General features: G+C 46.8%; 1 protein-coding gene across 2 annotated transcripts in view; it reads right to left on the reverse strand.

Moving 5' to 3' along the window:
- Nucleotides 1–7,062: 7,062 nt before the first annotated feature.
- Nucleotides 7,063–22,115, reverse strand: part of LOC115147602 (lipopolysaccharide-induced tumor necrosis factor-alpha factor homolog) — a 31,300-nt gene continuing 16,247 nt past the window's right edge. The window contains exons 1-5 of one of the 2 annotated variants that reach the window (XM_029689882.1): nt 20,040–20,097; nt 14,135–14,304; nt 13,285–13,359; nt 8,034–8,184; nt 7,063–7,769 (exon numbers count right to left, since the gene is read on the reverse strand). In XM_029689882.1, the coding sequence (XP_029545742.1) occupies nt 7,664–7,769; nt 8,034–8,184; nt 13,285–13,359; nt 14,135–14,279 (477 nt within the window). In that variant the 5' untranslated portion in view covers nt 14,280–14,304; nt 20,040–20,097 and the 3' untranslated portion in view covers nt 7,063–7,663. Of the gene's footprint in view, nt 7,770–8,033; nt 8,185–13,284; nt 13,360–14,134; nt 14,305–20,039; nt 20,098–22,115 lie in introns of those variants that run through there. The other variant, XM_029689881.1, reaches the window with a different exon arrangement.

Here is a 22,115-nt window from a genome sequence, read left to right on the forward strand (position 1 = left end):
ATAACTTTCATGACTTGGAAAAAATAAAGAGGTCACATCTCTAGTCCCACATAGTCGATATCCAAAACTCATAATTCATCTTGTTAGTTCAACGACGTTTGTTCAGCAGACTCATTTACAGGCGACTACAAGGTGACCGTTATCTGACGTGTTGGCGAGCTGCGCGCACAGCAGATCGCACGCTCACCATAAATAACGGACTGTATAAAAGGTGAGTCACTCGTTGACTATTCCGTTTGTATTCCATCCGGTCCCCGGTGGCGCGAGCTGTGACGGTTATTAGGTCCGTTAAATTCACTCCTGTCTGTAGCATCTCTCTGGTGCGTTTCCATTATTTTCCCATGGTATCACGTTATATCACATCATTGTTTTGGCAATGCTACAGCGCGCTATGAGCACTCCAAAAAAGTGTCAGGGGCACGCTTGACTTCACTCCCCCACATAGCCAAATATAACAAACCTGACTAAAAGTTCTCTCCTCTCTCTCTCGCTCTCTCTCTCTCTCTCTCTCTCTCTCTAAATCTGCGGGGGATGTAAACAGCAACTTGGTTGCAGCTGTCAGCTTGAGGCTCACAGGGATGCTGCAATGCTACTTCCAAGCACTGCTCTCCTCTGCTCACCCACTGTCAGAAGAGCATTTACACTGGTCTTCCTCCATGCAGAGGTCAACAGTTCAGTATCCAGAGATTCCTCAACATCTCTATCACTTTCACAATGCAATAATAAAGTATATAATCAGACCGGCCTTTAATGTCGGTTCCTTACAAATGTAGCAGCTTTCAACTTTAAATGGTTTACATTTGACATGTTAGTCATTTAGCAGATGCTCTTATCCAGAGCGACATACAGGAGCAATTAGGGTTAAGTGACTTGCTCAAGGGCACATTGGCAGATTTGTCACCTAGTCATCTCAGGGATTCTAACTAACAACCTTTTGGTTACTGGTCCAATGCTCTTAACCGCTAGGCCACCTGCCACCCCCAAATACATTCATTCAATCAATCAACCGTTACAATCCCATATTAATAGTGGAATAATCCATCCCCACTTTCTTGTCCTCTTCCGTCCGACTGTCTCCTCCTGGCGGAAGGTTTCAAGGACAGCGAAAGTAGTGCGTTATATAGGGAGCACGGTAAAGCCTCTTAGCAGAAACCTATAACAGAGACCTATATTCAATACAAGGTGAAACATCTTCAGAAGAATCAAATCAAAGGGGGAAACCAGAAGGCAGCTAGAGCAGGTATGCTGAGAGGGGGAGAGAAGGAGAAGAGTCCTGAACACAGGTGAGTGTCAGGTCCACGTAACCGCTGTCTCCTTAGTTTAGTGAGTGTCTTGGTCCAAAGTGTCACCCTATTCCCTGTGTAGTGCACTACTTTAAACCAGAGTCCTATGGGCCCTAGTGCACTACATAGGGAATAGGGTGCCATTTGGGGACTGAGACAGGATGTCACGTAACAGAGAAAATCCATGACTCAGCCACATGCTGCTTTCTCCTTATACTGACATGGGGGTAATCCCCACTCTGTGACCGTGTGTGTGTGTGCGTGCGTGCGTGCGTGCGTGTGTGTGTGTGAATAAGATTACATGGACATGGGGGACCTGATCCTAGATCAGCCCTCCTACCCTGAGACTGTTTATTAGTACAGACCATGTACTGTACTGTACTGAGAGAGTCGTTACCTGGTCCTAGATCAGCACTCCGACCCTGAGACTGTTTATTAGTACAGCCCCTGTACTGTACTGAGAGTAGTTACCTGGTCCTAGATCAGGACTCCTACCCTTAGACTGTTTATTAGTACAGCCCCTGTACTGTACTGAGAGAGTCGTTACCTGGTCCTAGATCAGCACTCCTACCCTTAGACTGTTTATTAGTACAGCCCCTGTACTGTACTGAGAGAGTAGTTACCTGGTCCTAGATCAGGACTCCGACCCTGAGACTGTTTATTAGTACAGCCACTGTACTGTACTGAGAGAGTAGTTACCTGGTCCTAGATCAGCACTCCTACCCTTAGACTGTTTATTAGTACAGCCCCTGTACTGTACTGAGAGAGTAGTTACCTGGTCCTAGATCAGGACTCCTACCCTTAGACTGTTTATTAGTACAGCCCCTGTACTGTACTGAGAGAGTAGTTACCTGGTCCTAGATCAGGACTCCGACCCTGAGACTGTTTATTAGTACAGCCACTGTACTGTACTGAGAGAGTAGTTACCTGGTCCTAGATCAGCACTCCTACCCTTAGACTGTTTATTAGTACAGCCCCTGTACTGTACTGAGAGAGTAGTTACCTGGTCCTAGATCAGGACTCCTACCCTGAGACTGTTTATTAGTACAGCCCCTGTACTGTACTGAGAGAGTCGTTACCTGGTCCTAGATCAGCCCTCCTACCCTGAGGCTGTTTATTAGTACAGCCCCTGTACTGTACTGAGAGAGTAGTTACCTGGTCCTAGATCAGCACTCCTACCCTTAGACTGTTTATTAGTACAGCCCCTGTACTGTACTGAGAGAGTAGTTACCTGGTCCTAGATCAGGACTCCTACCCTTAGACTGTTTATTAGTACAGCCCCTGTACTGTACTGAGAGAGTCGTTACCTGGTCCTAGATCAGCCCTCCTACCCTGAGACTGTTTATTAGTACAGCCCCTGTACTGTACTGAGAGAGTAGTTACCTGGTCCTAGATCAGCACTCCTACCCTGAGACTGTTTATTAGTACAGCCCCTGTACTGTACTGAGAGAGTAGTTACCTGGTCCTAGATCAGCACTCCTACCCTGAGACTGTTTATTAGTACAGCCCCTGTACTGTACTGAGAGAGTCGTTACCTGGTCCTAGATCAGCCCTCCTACCCTGAGCCTGTTTATTAGTACAGCCCCTGTACTGTACTGAGAGAGTCGTTACCTGGTCCTAGATCAGCACTCCTACCCTGAGACTGTTTATTAGTACAGCCCCTGTACTGTACTGAGAGAGTCGTTACCTGGTCCTAGATCAGCCCTCCTACCCTGAGACTGTTTATTAGTACAGCCCCTGTACTGTACTGAGAGAGTCGTTACCTGGTCCTAGATCAGCTCTCCTACCCTGAGACTGTTTATTAGTACAGACCCTGTACTGTACTGAGAGAGTCGTTACCTGGTCCTAGATCAGCACTCCGACCCTGAGACTGTTTATTAGTACAGCCACTGTACTGTACTGAGAGAGTAGTTACCTGGTCCTAGATCAGCACTCCTACCCTGAGACTGTTTATTAGTACAGCCCCTGTACTGTACTGAGAGAGTCGTTACCTGGTCCTAGATCAGCCCTCCTACCCTGAGACTGTTTATTAGTACAGCCCCTGTACTGTACTGAGAGAGTCGTTACCTGGTCCTAGATCAGCACTCCTACCCTGAGACTGTTTATTAGTACAGCCCCTGTACTGTACTGAGAGAGTCGTTACCTGGTCCTAGATCAGCCCTCCTACCCTGAGACTGTTTATTAGTACAGCCCCTGTACTGTACTGAGAGAGTCGTTACCTGGTCCTAGATCAGCCCTCCTACCCTGAGACTGTTTATTAGTACAGCCCCTGTACTGTACTGAGAGAGTCGTTACCTGGTCCTAGATCAGCCCTCCTACCCTGAGACTGTTTATTAGTACAGACCCTGTACTGTACTGAGAGAGTCGTTACCTGGTCCTAGATCAGCCCTCCTACCCTGAGACTGTTTATTAGTACAGCCCCTGTACTGTACTGAGAGAGTCGTTACCTGGTCCTAGATCAGCCCCTGTACTGTACTGAGAGAGTCGTTAGGAGCAGTGATCTTAATGAATAGACAATAGAGTTCTTAATAGATGCCAGTAATAGAGGCTAAACATAGAAGGTTCCTGTCATCATCTCCAGTAGCTCACACACACACACACACACACACACACACACACACACACACACACACACACACACACACACACACACACACACACACGTCAGTAGTGCAGATTAGTGTGTCTACTAATGTCTCAACTAGCCTAGTAACAACATGATGACCTGAATGAATGGGGCCAGTGACGGACCACAAATTGTCCCAGGTATTTCGGCCCATTTTGTTCCTCTGGGCCCCCACACTGGCCCATTTTGTTCCTCTGGGCCCCCGAGACCGGGCCTTTTTTTCCCTTGAAGCCCACATTATAAGCCAAATAATGGTCATTCTGCAGAAGAAGAAAAAACTATCCAGACCGGCCCACTAGGCTACAGATGGACCTGCCCATCTGGCATTTGCCAGAATTGCCATGTGTCCAATCCGTCCCTGAGTAGGTCTGAGCAGGAGAGCTCTGGGTGAATGGACTGATATGGCTTTATGCAGTGTTGGGTCTTTCTCAAACTCAACTCCAATGTGTAGCGATGTGTAAAGGTGTAGTGAGACGAAAATCAATCAGTCAATTTCAATGACTATGTGTGTCAGTTAACAACACTTAAACAGTTCAACAAATTGCAAATCGGGATATAAGCACCATGCAACAGGTGTGAACGATGTCGACCTCTGAGCAAAGGGGAGAGAGAGGGAGAGAGAGGGGGAGAGAGGGTGAGAGAGGGGGGAGAGAGGGTGAGAGAGGGGGGAGAGAGAGTGTGAGAGAGGGGGAGAGAGAGGGCGGGGGAGAGAGAGTGTGAGAGAGGGGGAGAGAGAGGGTGGGGGAGAGGGTCAGAGAGAGGGAGGGAGCGGGAGAGAGAGTGAGAGGGAGATTGGGAGAGAGAGAGCGAGAGCGAGATGGGGAGAGAGAGCGAGAGAGAGAGGGAGATGGGGAGAGAGAGAGTCTCAGACAGAGTGAGAGAGGATAATGATTATGAAGGAGTAGAGTGCTGGCTTGGTGATTACCTCGTCATTACCCTGCGGTTGTGAAGTATGGGACATCCCATAATCCTCCCTTCCCCCTCACTCCATCCCTTCTTCTCTCCCTCCATTCATCCACTCTTTCTCCTGTCTATTTTTTGTAAAGCTGGGAGGTTGACGTTTTGATCGAGCCCCCCATACGCACACACACACACACACACACACACACACACACACACAGTATAGTAGGTGTGCGTGTGTAGAGGGGCTAAATAGCTTGGACATTACTCTAGGTCAAAGGTCATTGTGGGTCATTCTGAGGTCATCCTCTCCTGTCTGACCTCTCCTCAACCACTTACTTACTAGTGATTGGCTGTTTTGAGATGTTAAAGTAACTTGTAAACAGTTAGTACAGGAAGTGAATCATTTGTCCATATACATTACTCTCTCCCTCTCTTTCTCTCTCTATATATTTATCTCTTTCTTTCTCTCCATCCATCTCTCTCTCTGCTCTCTTGCTGTGCCTTCTCTCTCTCTCTCTCTCTCTCTCTCTCTCTCTCTCTCTCTTTCTCTCTCTCTCTCTCTCTCTCTCTCTGCTCCTCCCTTCTCTCTCTTTCTCTGTCTCTCTCTCTATCTCTCCAGCCAGAGAAGCTTTCAGCACCATATAGATAAGGGCCAGTATTCATAAAGCACTGATGATCTAGGATCACTTCTACTCTGAGACTCTTAGTGAATACAGGCCCAGATCAGTCCAGTCCAGCTCTTCTACTCTGAGACTCTTAGTGAATACAGGCCCAGATCAGTCCAGTCCAGCTCTTCTACTCTGAGACTCTTAGTGAATGCAGGCCCAGATCAGTCCAGTCCAGCTCTTCTACTCTGAGACGCTTAGTGAATACAGGCCCAGATCAGTCCAGTCCAGCTCTTCTACTCTGAGACTCTTAGTGAATGCAGGCCCAGATCAGTCCAGTCCAGCTCTTCTACTCTGAGACTCTTAGTGAATGCAGACCCAGATCAGTCCAGTCCAGCTCTTCTACTTTGAGACTCTTAGTGAATGCAGGCCCAGATCAGTCCAGTCCAGCTCTTCTACTCTGAGACTCTTAGTGAATACAGGCCCAGATCAGTCCAGTCCAGCTCTTCTACTCTGAGACTCTTAGTGAATACAGGCCCAGATCAGTCCAGTCCAGCTCTTCTACTCTGAGACTCTTAGTGAATACAGACCCAGATCAGTCCAGTCCAGCTCTTCTACTCTGAGACTCTTAGTGAATACAGGCCCAGATCAGTCCAGTCCAGCTCTTCTACTCTGAGACTCTTAGTGAATACAGACCCAGATCAGTCCAGTCCAGCTCTTCTACTCTGAGACTCTTAGTGAATGCAGGCCCAGATCAGTCCAGTCCAGCTCTTCTACTCTGAGACTCTTAGTGAATGCAGGCCCAGATCAGTCCAATCCAGCTCTGCTACTCTGAGACTCTTAGTGAATGCAGGCCCAGATCAGTCCAGTCCAGCTCTTCACTCTGAGACTCTTAGTGAATACAGGCCCAGATCAGTCCAGTCCAGCTCTTCTACTTTGAGACTCTTAGTGAATGCAGGCCCAGATCAGTCCAGTCCAGCTCTTCTACTCTGAGACTCTTAGTGAATGCAGGCCCAGATCAGTCCAGTCCAGCTCTTCTACTCTTCTACTCTTAGTGAATGCAGGCCCAGATCAGTCCAGTCCAGCTCTTCTACTCTGAGACTCTTAGTGAATGCAGGCCCAGATCAGTCCAGTCCAGCTCTTCTACTCTGAGACTCTTAGTGAATGCAGGCCCAGATCAGTCCAGTCCAGCTCTTCTACTCTGAGACTCTTAGTGAATGCAGGCCCAGATCAGTCCAGTCCAGCTCTTCTACTCTGAGACTCTTAGTGAATACAGGCCCAGATCAGTCCAGTCCAGCTCTTCTACTCTGAGACTCTTAGTGAATACAGACCCAGATCAGTCCAGTCCAGCTCTTCTACTCTGAGACTCTTTGTGAATGCAGGCCCAGATCAGTCCAGTCCAGCTCTTCTACTCTGAGACCCTTAGTGAATACAGGCCCAGATCAGTCCAGTCCAATCCAGCTACATCATTAACACCACTACAGGTGGTTTGGAGGTGGTGTGGTTCATGTGGAATAGCACCACCATGTGGAATGTGTGTGTGTGTTTCTGAAAGAATACAATAACCATGATCATCTCAAAAGTCTAAGTCATTATTGAGATGATTCAAATCCTTGTTACTAATCAATCATTAAAAAGAAAAAACTAATCAATAAACTTGACCTTTATTCATTGCAAAGAACAATACGATCTGTTTTAATTGAAAAACTTCATTACAATTAGTATAAAAACCTATTAAACGTGGTCTTTGCACGTACATTTGTATGGCTGTCTACTCTTTAACCCGTTCCCCCTAATTAGGGGCAGGTTGGCATTTATTGTCATGAATCTTGCCCTGAAGGCAGCTCTGTAGAGGGGTCACTAGTTGGCACAGCCACAAAGTCATCAAATATAACCACACTGCTGACCATAATACCTAACCTTAACCTGAAATGAAGACCAAGAAGCACATTTTGTTTTCATGAATTTTTACGATATAATAAATTATGACTATAATAATACCCTGTCACACATTCCCAGTAGATGAAAAGCTGGTACTGCAGTAGTGATCTCAGCGACAGACAGTAGCCCATTGTCTTTCAATCCTGGTGCATTAAACTGGGTTTGCAGTTTCCCTAAGAGGATCAACACTACTGGAATAGATTAATATAGGTAAGAATCACTTTGTGGCAGAAGTGTCTGTGGGCCGGGGTTGGGCTAGTTGTGCATGTGGATCACTTTGTGGCAGGTGTCTGGTCTAGATCTGTTCACATGCGTTTGTGGATGTAGATCACTGTCTTGCAGTTGGGGCAGCGGTGTTCTACGTCCTTACAGGAGTCAACACAGAACGGAATGCAAGAGAATATCATGCACCTAGAGAGAGAGGGGGGGGGGCAAAGAGAGAGAGCGAGAGAGAAAGGATATTCAGTGTGTGTGTGAGAGAAAAAAAGCTACAAATACTATGTGTCTGTGTATTCCTGTATGTACGTGTGTGTGTGTGTGTGTGTGTGTGTGTGTGTGTGTGTGTGTGTGTGTGTGTGTGTGTGTGTGTGTGTGTGTGTGTGTGTGTGTGTGTGCGTGTGTGTGTGTGTGTGTGTTGGCCCGTGTGTGTGTCGGCCCGTGTGTGTGTCAACTCACAGGAAGCAGAAGAGGACTCCACAGATGAGCCAGGTGAGCAGTCCAGTGGTGTGTGTGGTCTCTGTCAGAACCTGGACCTGACAGTGGGGACACGTCATCTGGCCGGGTACGTCTCTAGGCAGCGGCTGCTGCATCACCACCACTTGGGTTACTGCAGACGGAGGAGAATACTGGTTAGAACCAGATAAAACTGGTCAGAACAGGATAGAACTGGTCAGAACAGGATAGAACTGGTCAGAACAGGATAGAATAGGACAGAACCACCACCTGGGTTACTACAGAGGGAAGGGGGAGGAAATACTGGCCAGAACCAGATAGAATCAGATATAACTGGAGAGGACCATATATAACCCCTTAGGATGGAGTACTGCTGTTGTAATACTGGACTGGACAGGACCATATAGAACACCTTAGGATAGAGTAATACTATAGTAATACTTGATAGAACTGGACAGGACAGGACCATATATAACCCCTTAGGATGGAGTACTGCTGTTGTAATACTGGACAGGACAGGACCATATAGAACACCTTAGGATGGAGTACCCTCTATAGTAATACTTGATAGAACTGCTACTACAACGACCCCAACATTTTTTAACCGTTTATTTTTTTTTTGCTCTACACCTCCACATATGTCGATGATTAGAAACTAGCACCACGACTACCTTATGTCCTGTCAGAGGGGTTGCTAAGGCCAGGTGTTGGTAAAGTCAGGAGATCTAGCCAACACCCTGTGTGTACAGCTGTTCACTTTCTCTCCACCTGGGGAACTGGGAACAACTAATTAAGGAACCCATTAAGTTAGTTTTCTTCAGTGTGTGTGTGTGTGTGTGTGTGTGTGTGTGTGTGTGTGTGTGTGTGTGTGTGTGTGTGTGTGTGTGTGTGTGTGTGTGTGTGTGTGTGTGTGTGTGCGTGCATGCGTGTGTGTGATGTGCGGTGAGGTCAGTGGTTGAGCACTGGCTATTACCAAAGATAATACTAAAAAATCAACATGGATGAAGCCTATTATAAACTTGACCAGACTCGATGCTAGGCTCATTGACTCCCTCTCAAGGTAAATCTGAACTGCTTTATTTCCTGTTTTACAGCATTGAGTCCCTTATGGCCACATCGACAACTCCCTATAGAACTAACTCATAACTCAGGTGACCACGTCCCTCCGCCCATAGTCCCAACATATTTAACCAAGGGAAGGGAAACCAGGGGGGATATATTTGTAATCAGAGTCAAAAGGGGGAACTAACCAGTTCTGGTAGGAATGGCCCAGAAGTGTACTGCCCAGTAACTAACTATAAGTTCAATCTTTCTGGGGGTTTGCTGGCTCTATCTGAGCATTGGACAAGGGCTGCCTCTGCCTACCTCACAGCAGGCACTTGAGCTGCCTGTGGGACGGGTATCTGGGGTATCTGGGGTATCTGGGACGGGTATCTGGGGTATCTGGGGTATCTGGGGCTGGGACGGGTATCTGGGGTATCTGGGGCTGGGACGGGTATCTGGGGTATCTGGGGTATCTGGGGTTGGGACGGGTATCTGGGGTATCTGGGGTATCTGGGGTTGGGACGGGTATCTGGGGTTGGGACGGGTATCTGGGGTATCTGGGGTTGGGACGGGTATCTGGGGTTGGGACGGGTATCTGGGGTATCTGGGGTATCTGGGGTTGGGACGGGTATCTGGGGTATCTGGGGTATCTGGGGCTGGGACAGGTATCTGGGGCTGGGACGGGTATCTGGGGTATCTGGGGTTGGGACGGGTATCTGGGGTATCTGGGGTATCTGGGGTTGGGACGGGTATCTGGGGTATCTGGGGTATCTGGGGTTGGGACGGGTATCTGGGGTATCTGGGGTTGGGACGGGTATCTGGGGTTGGGACGGGTATCTGGGGTATCTGGGGTTGGGACGGGTATCTGGGGCTGCTCCACTGCCGCTCCATCATCGTCCCAGATGGGAGGACGATCTGAGGCTGCCTGGGCACCTTCCCCCCTCGCCAGCAGATGAACCATGTGGCGCCACCTCACCACCTTCTCAGCAACATCCACTCTGTATAAGAGAGGAGCTGTAGTGGTGACATCCACTCCTGGTGTTCATTTGTCATTCCTTGAGAAGTCTCTGACCCGGACGGGCGATCCGGCCTCCAGCGACCTGGTGGATTTGGTGTTTTTTCCTGTTGGTAGCCATCCGTTCTGACTGCGGAGAACTCTTGTGCTGACACCTGGTCCGAACAGGGTGGCCAAACATAATCTTAGCTGGAGACATCCCGGTTGTGGTGTACAGCGGTAGGCTGCCAGGGATGGGGAAACTCTGGTTTTCAGTGTGCCTCCTGCTGCTTTTTCCAAGGCTCTTTTCATTGTCTGGATTGCCCTCTCCACTAAGCCATTCATGGAAGGGTGCTAGGGGTGGAGGTAATGTGGCGAATACCATTGGTTGCCACTCATAAAGATGGCTGCATTGTCTGATGTGACAGTATGGGAAAGACCACGAGTACTGAATACTTCCCTGAGATGCTCAGTTGTTGTTGCTGAGTTTGCAGTGTGGACTGGGAAAACTTCAAGCCATTTTGAGTGAGCATCCACAGCCAACAAGAACATCTCCCCCAAGGAAAGGCCCTGCATAGTCAATGTGAATGCAAGTCAAGGGTTTTCCAGGCCACACCCAAGGGCTTATGGGACCCTTGTGCTGGAGCATTTCATACCTGCTGGCAAGTAGCACAAGACTGCACCTGCTCTTCCACCACTTTGTCCAATCAGGACAGTGGACACGCCATTGCTCCTGGACTAAGCGGCTGATGTTGGAGAGAAGAGGGTCTCTTACGGTCCATTTCTTGGGTTGGCGATGGTCTATTGGAGCTGTTTCAGCAAGCACACCAATCCAAGGGGACATTTGAGGTCTTTGGGCATGTCTGGAAGTGGCAGCTTGCTGAGACCATCAGCATTGGCGATGGAGGGGCCTGGTCTGTACAGCAACTCATATTGGTATTGAACTAACATGAGGGTCTTTGGAGTCGTCCGGAGGCGGATGGGTGTATGTTCTTCAGCTCACCAAGGAGCCCTAACATGGGCTTATGTTCCGTTTGGATGTTGATGTGGCGTCCATGCGCATACTTGTAAGATTTATTGCAGTGGGGTTAGGACAGAGGCCAGGTTAGGAAGAAAATGGCCATAGTAGTTTAACTTCGCAAGGTAGGCCCATAGGTCACTCATATCCTTGGGTTCTGGGGCCTCTGATTGTCCAGAGTTTGAAACCCTTTGGCAGGGACTTTGTGCCCCAAGTACTCCACTTCAGGGACAGGAAAACACACTTTGATTTCTTCAGGAGAAGCCCTGCGCTCTCCAGTCTTGACACTAATCTTTCAAGTTTATTTTTGTTGGTGGTCTTCCTCCATGACACCGGTGATAAGGATATCCTCCATCTATACAGTAGTGTGCTGTTAACAGATTCTCCATTGTGCTTTGACAGATCACTCAGGCAGAGGAGACACTAAACAGAGGGCATGTGTACTGAAACAGCTCCTTGTCGGTGTTAATTCTAGCCACTTTGCAGGATTCTTCAGCCAGCACCAACTGCTGGTATGAGTGAGACATTGGCAGCTTGGAAAAGCATGTCCCACCAAATAGCTTTGTGAATAGCTCCTCTATTGTTGGCAGTGGGTACTGGTCCAGCCTGGAAGCTACATTGGCGGTTAGCTTGTAATCTCCACAAATCCTGATATTTCCATCAGGCTTCATTACTGGGACAATGAGGGCAGACCACTCAAAGTAAGAGATTGGTTAGAGTATTCCAGTGGTCTGGAGCCTGTCAAGCTCTGCCTCGACCGTCTGTTGTAGTGGGAACGGCACTTGGTGGGCTTTTGCAGAAGTGTGGTCAAACTGATTGGTCCACCTGAATTTGCACTTCAGTCTCTTTTAATTTTCCAAGTTCGTTAATTGTTCCCTCTATCCTTACCAGTCTCCCAGTCCCTGCCACTGAAAAGCATCCCCATCACATTATGCTGCCACCACCATGCTTCACGGTAGGGATGGTGTTAGATGGGTGATGAGCTGTGCTTGGTTTTTCTACAGACATAGCACTTTGCATTTAGGCCAAAGAGTTTCATTTTTGTCTCATTAGACCACAGAATCTTTTACCTTATGTTCTCAGTCTTTCGCGTGCCTTTTTGCAAACTCCAGACGTGCTGTCATGTGCCTTTTCTCAGGAGTGGCTTCCGTCTGGCCACTCTCCCATAAAGCCCAGATTGGTGAAGTGCTGTAGAGACTGTTGTCCTTCTGGCAGGTTCTCCCATCTCAGCCAAAGAACTCTATAGTTCTGTCAGAGTGGTCATTGGGTTTTTGGTCACCTCCATGACCAAGGTCCTTCTTGCCTGCTCAGTTTTGTCGGATAGCCAGCTCTAGGCAGAGTTTGGATATTTCCATATTTTTCTATTTCTCAATGATGGAGACCACTGTGCTCTTGGAAACTTTCAACATTCTAGAAATTATTTTATATCCTTTCCCAGATATATGCCTCATCACAATTCTATCTCGGAGATCTACAGACTGGTCCTTGGACTTCATGGTACAGTTTCTGTCAACAGGTGTGTTTCTTTCTAAATCATGTCCAAACAATTGAATTGGGCACTGGTGGACTCCAATCATGTTATATTGACATCCCAAGGATGATCAAATGAAATTGGATAAACCTGAGCTCAATTTGGAGTATCATAGCAAAGCAGTGTGAATACTTATGTAAATAAGTTATTTCTGAATTTTTTTTAAAATTTTTTTAAGAATAATTGACAAGTATTGTACAATCCAGGTGAGCAAAGCTCTTAGAGACTTACCCAGAAAGACTCACAGCTGTAATTTCTGCCAAAGGTGATTCTAACATGTATTGACTCAGGGGTGTGAATACTTATGTAAATGTGACATTTCTGTATTTCATTTTCAATAAATTAGCAAAAATGTCTGCACTACTCAACACTTGTGTGCATCTGGCACAGTTAACCTGGCTTTGTTTACTTCACTCACAAACTCGCTAGCTAGCCGTCGAAACCGTGACTCTGTCTTCACAACGTTGTGTCTACAGTCTGCTGGTCGGAAGGAGCTGTAACCCCGAATCATCAGACAAATTACTTTTGATATTGTGAGAATTTAGAAAAATTATTGAAAATATAATTTCATTTTTAATTTGGCTTTTCATAACAGCTATTTTGATTAAATAATCACGTCACTGTGTGTGTGTGTGTGTGTGTGTGTGTGTGTGTGTGTGTGACTCACCCCCAGGGGGATTTGTAGGTTGTGCCATGCCCATGTCGTATTGGGGAGGTGGTGGGTACATGCCTGCTTGGGGACCTGATAAATAAGGGATAGATAAATGCATCAATAAATTAAACAGAAACCATCTTGCATAATGTACCACCACACAGGGATACAGAGTGGTTGGACAGCATTATGGGAACACAAACCCAGGGATACTAAGTGGTTAGCCAGCGTAATGTACCACAACCCAGGGATACAGAGTGGTTGGCCAGCATTATGGTGACACAAACCCAGGGATACAGAGTGGTTGGCCAGCATTATGGGAACACAAACCCAGGGATACAGAGTGGTTGGCCAGCATTATGGGAACACAAACCCAGAGATACAGAGTGGTTGGCCAGCGTAATGTACCACAACCCAGGGATACAGAGTGGTTGGACAGCATTATGGGAGCACAAACCCAGGGATACAGAGTGGTTGACCAGCATTATGGGGACACAAATCCAGGGATACAGAGTGGTTGGCCAGCATTATGGGAACACAAACCCAGAGATACAGAGTGGTTGGGCAGCGTAATGTACCACAACCCAGGGATACAGAGTGGTTGGCCAGCCCTTAACAATGATGCTCATGACATCTATGGCTATCGTGACACACTTCCAAAACACTTAATGAAAACACTACTGAAGGGAGTTGCTGTCCAGTAACATTTTAATTTACATAAAGAGTAAGGGCTGGTTTCCTGAACACAGAATAAACCTAGTCCTGGTCTGAAAAGCATGCTCAATGGAGAATCTCTATTGAAATAGCTCTTTAGTCTAGGGCTTAAACTGTCCCTAAGAGTATCAGTGTAGATCTGGTCTCTCACCTCCCTGGAAGCCAGGCTGAGGGGGGTAGGCTCCACCCTTGTCACCTCCCTGTACGCCGTAGGCCGCTGGGGGGGCGGGGTAGGAGGGAGCTGGGATGTGCTGGGGGGATCCATACTGACTTCTATACTGCTGACCATTCTCCATACTGTCGGGGTAGGGGAGTGTCGCCCTAGGATGAAGACATCCAGGTTAAGACAACTTAATAATTTCATGGGGAAGGGTTTGAGAGAGAGAGAGAGGAGGGGGAGAGATATATTGGGGAGGGGGCAGAGTTGAGAGAGGAAGGGGAGAGATATATTGGGGGGGCAGAGTTGAGAGAGGAAGGGGAGAGATATATTGGGGGGGCAGAGTTGAGAGAGGAGGGGGAGAGATATATTGGGGGGGGCAGAGTTGAGAGAGGAGGGGGTGAGGGAGTGAGAAAGAGAGGTGGGGGAAGAGAGAGAGAGGTAGGGAGAGCTGAGGGGAGAGAGGAGGGAGTGAGAAAGAGAGGGGGAGAGAGAGAGCGAGGGGGGGGCAGCCAGTGAAGAACAAACACCATTGTAAATACAACCCATGTTTATTTATTTTCCCTTTTGTACTTTAACCATTTGCACATTTATTTCTCTTTTGTTAATTATCTACTTCACTTGCATTAGCAATGCCAATAAAGCCCATTGAATTGAATTGAGAGAGAGGGGTCGGGGAAAAAGAGAAGACAGGTGGGAGAGAGTGAGAGATAAAGGGAGCAGAGAGAGAGAGAAGAGAGAGGGAGATAGCGAACACAGTGTCAGAATCTCAATGGGGTCCTCTCTACTCTCTCCTCTCTCTGCTCTCTCTCTGCTCTCCTCATTCTCCTGCAATGGGTTTTGAGAAGGAGGCGAGGAGAGACGACGCGAGGAGCATGCAATTGAGATTCTCCCAGTGAGCGTCATTTATGACAGCACTATTACTAATAAATCTTCAGCAAACATCACATGACGTACCCAGCTCATAATCAGAACCATATAAGGGCGCTCCGTCCTTAAAGGGGACATAGTTAACATCACCAGAACGTAACACTTGTCTTGCAGAGAAAACATAAACTTGGTCCATGTTCAAAATCAGTTAATTTGCAATGTACTATTCAATGATCAACAGTTAAAGTTAGGTAGAAAACATTTAAGCGTCACTCCACAATGACACATCAGCTGACAATACTAAATACAGTTTCAAATGCCATATTATGGACCAATCAGATGGAGTTTCGAGAAACTGTAGTCAGTCATAGGCAACCACAGTACAGTATGTCATCTGGAATCAGCTATATAACACAGTGCAGTATGTAATCTGGAATCAGCTGTATTACACAGTGCAGTATGTCATCTGGAATCAGCTATATAACACAGTACAGTATGTCATCTGAAATCAGCTATATAACACAGTGCAGTATGTCATCTGGAATCAGCTATATAACACAGTGCAGTATGTCATCTGGAATCAGCTATAATACAAAGTGCAGTATGTCATCTGGAATCAGCTATATAACACAGTACAGTATGTCATCTGGAATCAGCTGTATTACACAGTGCAGTATGTCATCTGGAATCAGCTATATAACACAGTGCAGTATGTCATCTGGAATCAGCTGTATTACACAGTGCAGAATGTAATCTGGAATCAGCTGTATTACACAGTGCAGTATGTCATCTGGAATCAGCTATATAACACAGTGCAGTATGTCATCTGGAATCAGCTATATAACACAGTGCAGAATGTCATCTGGAATCAGCTATATAACACAGTGCAGTATGTCATCTGGAATCAGCTATATAACACAGTGCAGTATGTCATCTGGAATCAGCTGTATTACACAGTGCAGAATGTAATCTGGAATCAGCTGTATTGCACAGTGCAGTATGTCATCTGGAATCAGCTGTATTACACAGTGCAGTATGTCATCTGGAATCAGCTATATAACACAGTGCAGTATGTCATCTGGAATCAGCTGTATTACACAGTGCAGAATGTAATCTGGAATCAGCTGTATTACACAGTGCAGTATGTCATCTGGAATCAGCTATATAACACAGTGCAGTATGTCATCTGGAATCAGCTATATAACACAGTGCAGTATGTCATCTGGAATCAGCTATATAACACAGTGCAGTATGTCATCTGGAATCAGCTGTATTACACAGTGCAGAATGTAATCTGGAATCAGCTGTATTGCACAGTGCAGTATGTCATCTGGAATCAGCTGTATTACACAGTGCAGTATGTCATCTGGAATCAGCTATATAACACAGTGCAGTATGTCATCTGGAATCAGCTGTATTACACAGTGCAGAATTTAATCTGGAATCAGCTGTATTACACAGTGCAGTATGTCATCTGGAATCAGCTATATAACACAGTGCAGTATGTCATCTGGAATCAGCTATATAACACAGTGCAGTATGTCATCTGGAATCAGCTATATAACACAGTGCAGTATGTCATCTGGAATCAGCTATATAACACAGTGCAGTATGTCATCTGGAATCAGCTATAATACACAGTGCAGTATGTCATCTGGAATCAGCTATATAACACAGTGCAGTATGTCATCTGGAATCAGCTATATAACACAGTGCAGTATGTCATCTGGAATCAGCTATAATACACAATACAGTATGTCATCTGGAATCAGCTATATAACACAGTGCAGTATGTCATCTGGAATCAGCTGTATTACACAGTGCAGTATGTCATCTGGAATCAGCTATATAACACAGTGCAGTATGTCATCTGGAATCTGCTGTATTACACAGTGCAGTATGTCATCTGGAATCAGCTGTATTACACAGTGCAGTATGTCATCTGGAATCAGCTATATAACACAGTGCAGTATGTCATCTGGAATCAGCTGTATTACACAGTGCAGTATGTCATCTGGAATCAGCTGTATTACACAGTGCAGTATGTCATCTGGAATCAGCTGTATTACACAGTGCAGTATGTCATCTGGAATCAGCTATATAACACAGTACAGTATGTCATCTGGAATCAGCTATATAACACAATGCAGTATGTCATCTGGAATCAGCTATATAACACAGTGCAGTATGTCATCTGGAATCAGCTATATAACACAGTGCAGTATGTCATCTGGAATCAGCTATATAACACAGTGCAGTATGTCATCTGGAATCAGCTATATAACACAGTGCAGTATGTCATCTGGAATCAGCTATAATACACAGTGCAGTATGTCATCTGGAATCAGCTATATAACACAGTGCAGTATGTCATCTGGAATCAGCTATATAACACAGTGCAGTATGTCATCTGGAATCAGCTATATAACACAGTGCAGTATGTCATCTGGAATCAGCTGTATTACACAGTGCAGTATGTCATCTGGAATCAGCTATATAACACAGTGCAGTATGTCATCTGGAATCTGCTGTATTACACAGTGCAGTATGTCATCTGGAATCAGCTGTATTACACAGTGCAGTATGTCATCTGGAATCAGCTATATAACACAGTGCAGTATGTCATCTGGAATCAGCTGTATTACACAGTGCAGTATGTCATCTGGAATCAGCTGTATTACACAGTGCAGTATGTCATCTGGAATCAGCTGTATTACACAGTGCAGTATGTCATCTGGAATCAGCTATATAACAGTACAGTATGTCATCTGGAATCAGCTATATAACACAGTGCAGTATGTCATCTGGAATCAGCTATATAACACAGTGCAGTATGTCATCTGGAATCAGCTATATAACAGTACAGTATGTCATCTGGAATCAGCTATATAACACAGTACAGTATGTCATCTGGAATCAGCTATATAACACAGTGCAGTATGTCATCTGGAATCAGCTATATAACACAGTGCAGTATGTCATCTGGAATCAGCTGTATTGCACAGTGCAGTATGTCATCTGGAATCAGCTGTATTACACAGGGCAGTATGTCATCTGGAATCTGCTGTATTACACAGGGCAGTATGTCATCTGGAATCAGCTATAATACATCACATCATCTAAACATCACTGATCTGTGTTTTTACTGAGCTGCCCTTCTTAGCCAGGTCACCCTTGGGAAAGAGGTCTTCTAACCTCAATGGGACTTCCTGGTTCAATAAAAGTTTAACTAGTAAATAGAAATTCTAACTTCATGATTCATACTAACCTTGTATTATAAAACAATCTGTTTAATCTTTACTAACAGTAACCAGGTCAGTCTTGAGAACATATTTTATAACAATCTGAACTAATAAGGAAATGCAGAGGTTATATAACTCCTCTCTATCTATGGGTGTGTCCTAAACCTATCCAGGTTCTGTTGTCACATACACTGGATAGGTTCAGTAATGTGTTGTTTTACAGGGTCAGCCGTGGCAGTACGATGCCTCAGTACTGATCTAGCATCAGTTTTGCCATTCATATCATAGAAAATCTGATTACATGGGCAGAAGGGTCCTGGGCCCATATCCACAAAGCCTCTCACAGTAGGAGTCCTGTTCTAGGATCTGTCCATGCAATGAATAAGTCTTATTCATTGCATGGACAGAGTGGCACAGAGGTTTAAGGCACTGCATCGTAGTGCTAGAGGTGTTACTAGAGACCCTGGTTCGGTCCTGGGCTGTATCACAACCGGCCGTGATCAGGAGTACCATAGGGCGGCTCACAATTGGCCAAGCTTCGTCCGGGTTTGGCCGTGGTAGGCCGCCATTGTAAATACGAATTAGTTCTCAACTAACTTGCCTACCGTTCTCTTTTCTTTCAGACAAACACAAATGCAGAATACACACACACACACACAAGCTGAAGAAAAACTGCCCACCTTACCCCAGCTCAGAACACCCTATTCCAGCCCACATTACCCCAGCTCAGAACACCCTATTCCAGCCCACATTACCCCAGCTCAGAACACTCTATCCCAGCCCACATTACCCCAGCTCAGAACACCCTATTCCAGCCCACATTACCCCAGCTCAGAACACCCTATCCCAGCCCACATTACCCCAGCTCAGAACACCCTATCCCAGCCCACATTACCCCAGCTCAGAACACCCTATCCCAGCCCACATTACCCCAGCTCAGAACACCCTATTCCAGCCCACATTACCCCAGCTCAGAACACCCTATCCCAGCCCACATTACCCCAGCTCAGAACACCCTTTCACAGCCCACATTACCCCAGCTCAGAACACCCTTTCACAGCCCACATTACCCCAGCTCAGAACACCCTATCCCAGCCCACATTACCCCAGCTCAGAACACCCTATCCCAGCCCACATTACCCCAGCTCAGAACACCCTATCCCAGCCCACATTACCCCAGCTCAGAACACCCTATCCCAGCCCACATTACCCCAGCTCAGAACACCCTATCCCAGCCCACATTACCCCAGCTCAGAACACCCTTTCACAGCCCACATTACCCCAGCTCAGAACACCCTATTCCAGCCCACCTTACCCCAGCTCAGAACACCCTATCCCAGCCTACATTACCCCAGCTCAGAACACCCTATTCCAGCCCACATTACCCCAGCTCAGAACACCCTTTCACAGCCCACATTACCCCAGCTCAGAACACCCTATCCCAGCCCACATTACCCCAGCTCAGAACACCCTATCCCAGCCCACATTACCCCAGCTCAGAACACCCTATCCCAGCCCACATTACCCCAGCTCAGAACACTCTATCCCAGCCCACATTACCCCAGCTCAGAACACCCTATCCCAGCCCACATTACCCCAGCTCAGAACACCCTATCCCAGCCCACATTACCCCAGCTCAGAACACTCTATCCCAGCCCACATTACCCCAGCTCAGAACACCCTATACCAGCCCACCTTACCTCAGCTCAGAGCCCTCTATCCCAGCCCACTTTACCCCCAGCTCAGAGCACCCTTTCCCAGCCAGGAGCAGAGCGACACTCCCTTACCTGTCTGGAGCCCTGGAGGAGACAATGTGGAGCTAAAGATAAGAGCTGCTACTCCCTCAAGAGACAAAGAAACTGGAGAGAGAGAGAGAGAGAGAAACTGAAGCACTGAGGAAGAGAGAGTGTGATAGAGAGAGGAAGACACACATACAAACACAGACTTTAACTATTTGCACATAATATGACATTTGAAATGTCTTTATTGTTTTGGAACTTTTGTGAGTGTAATGTTTACTGTTAATTTGTATTGTTTATTTCACTTTTGTTTATTATCTACTTCACTTGCTTTGGCAATGTTAACATATGTTTCCTATGCCAATAAAGAATTGAACTGAGCAATAGAGAGAGGGGGGCAGGCTAAGCTGCTAGGGAGGCTAAACCGTCTGTAGGTAACCAATAGAGAGAGGGGGGCAGGCTAAGCTGCTAGGGAGGCTAAACCGTCTGTAGGTAACCAATAGAGAGAGGGGGGCAGGCTAAGCTGCTAGGGAGGCTAAACCGTCTGTAGGTAACCAATAGAGAGAGGGGGGCAGGCTAAGCTGCTAGGGAGGCTAAACCGTCTGTAGGTAACCAATAGAGAGAGGGGGGCAGGCTAAGCTGCTAGGGAGGCTAAACCGTCTGTAGGTAACCAATAGAGAGGGGGGGGCAGGCTAAGCTGCTAGGGAGGCTAAACCGTCTGTAGGTAACCAATAGAGAGAGGGGGGCAGGCTAAGCTGCTAGGGAGGCTAAACCGTCTGTAGGTAACCAATAGAGAGAGGGGGGCAGGCTAAGCTGCTAGGGAGGTAATAACTTCATCTGAAGTGACTGAATAGTGATGATGAGCTACACAAGCCTGATGGAAAAAACGTCTGTAGGTTACCGGCCCGCCCCCGGCCCGCCCCTGTCCCGCCCCTGTCCCTCCCCTTCCCTGTCCCTCCCCTTCCCTGTCCCGCCCCTGTCCCTCCCCTTCCCTGTCCCGCCCCTTCCCTGTCCCGCCCCTTCCCTGTCCCGCCCCTTCCCTGTCCCGCCCCTTCCCTGTCCCGCCCCTTCCCTGGCCCGCCCCTGTCCCTCCCCTTCCCTGTCCCGCCCCTGTCCCTCCCCTTCCCTGTCCCGCCCCGTCCAGCCCTCCTGGAAGCCTCTTCCCAACAGCTGAAGGTCCTGATCACATTCTGTGTCTCTTTACCTCTACTTTACACACACATTGTTGTGGTCACCCTCCCTTCACATTTCTCACTGTCAATGGTGAATGATAATTCCTCCTGTTTTACCAGTGAAATGTCCATGCAGCTTCTGCATACCAACCATTTGTTCTCCATCAGTTTAACAGGGATCTGTATTTAGATCTTGTTGAGTTGTACAGTGTTGTTTTGAATTATGTACAGTGAGCACATTTTAAAGAAGATGGTTTTAACTAACTGTAGCATACCTGTGTTTAGTGTCAATTAAAGCGCATATTTTTCCGAGTGGCGTGCGCTGTTGAGTTCTGGCCGCAGGAGAGAACTGCGAGCAATATCACCCTAAAATCTCATCGGAAATGAGGTGGTATTTTCTGTCTTACAGCAACTTTATACTAGGCTATTATATTGGGTTGTGTTATGTAGAATGCTGACATGATGTAATCTTGAAGACATTCAGCTTTGATCTCAACAAGATCTCACAGTTTTACCAATTGGACTTCAGCCTTTGACGTTTATCCACGTTTCTCCAAACGGCAAATTTCTAAGTTGCTCCAAACGAGCCACGGCCTGTACACCCCTCTACCATCTAGAAGACGGTCTTCCCATGACATAGACTGACCAGGTGAATCCAGGTGAAAGCTATGATCCCTCATTGATGTTCTCCTGTTGAATCCAATTTAATCAGTGTAGACGAAGGTGTTGGTTTTGGGGTTAAGCTTGGAACATTGTTATACTCAGAAATATAGGAACATTAGTTAGAAAAGAGACGTGAGGGATGCCATAATGAAGCTTGGGAGGGGCTGAGTGCAGGGAACACGATGGCATGTGGCAGTACTGATAAGGGGAGGAACAGTTGAAGGCCCAGATCACTCAGCTCCCTGACTAGAAATAACGATGCACTGTTTAGAGATGAGGAGGAGACTCC

This window comes from Salmo trutta, chromosome 14 (genome assembly GCF_901001165.1).
Source record: "Salmo trutta chromosome 14, fSalTru1.1, whole genome shotgun sequence".
NCBI lineage: Eukaryota > Metazoa > Chordata > Actinopteri > Salmoniformes > Salmonidae > Salmo > Salmo trutta.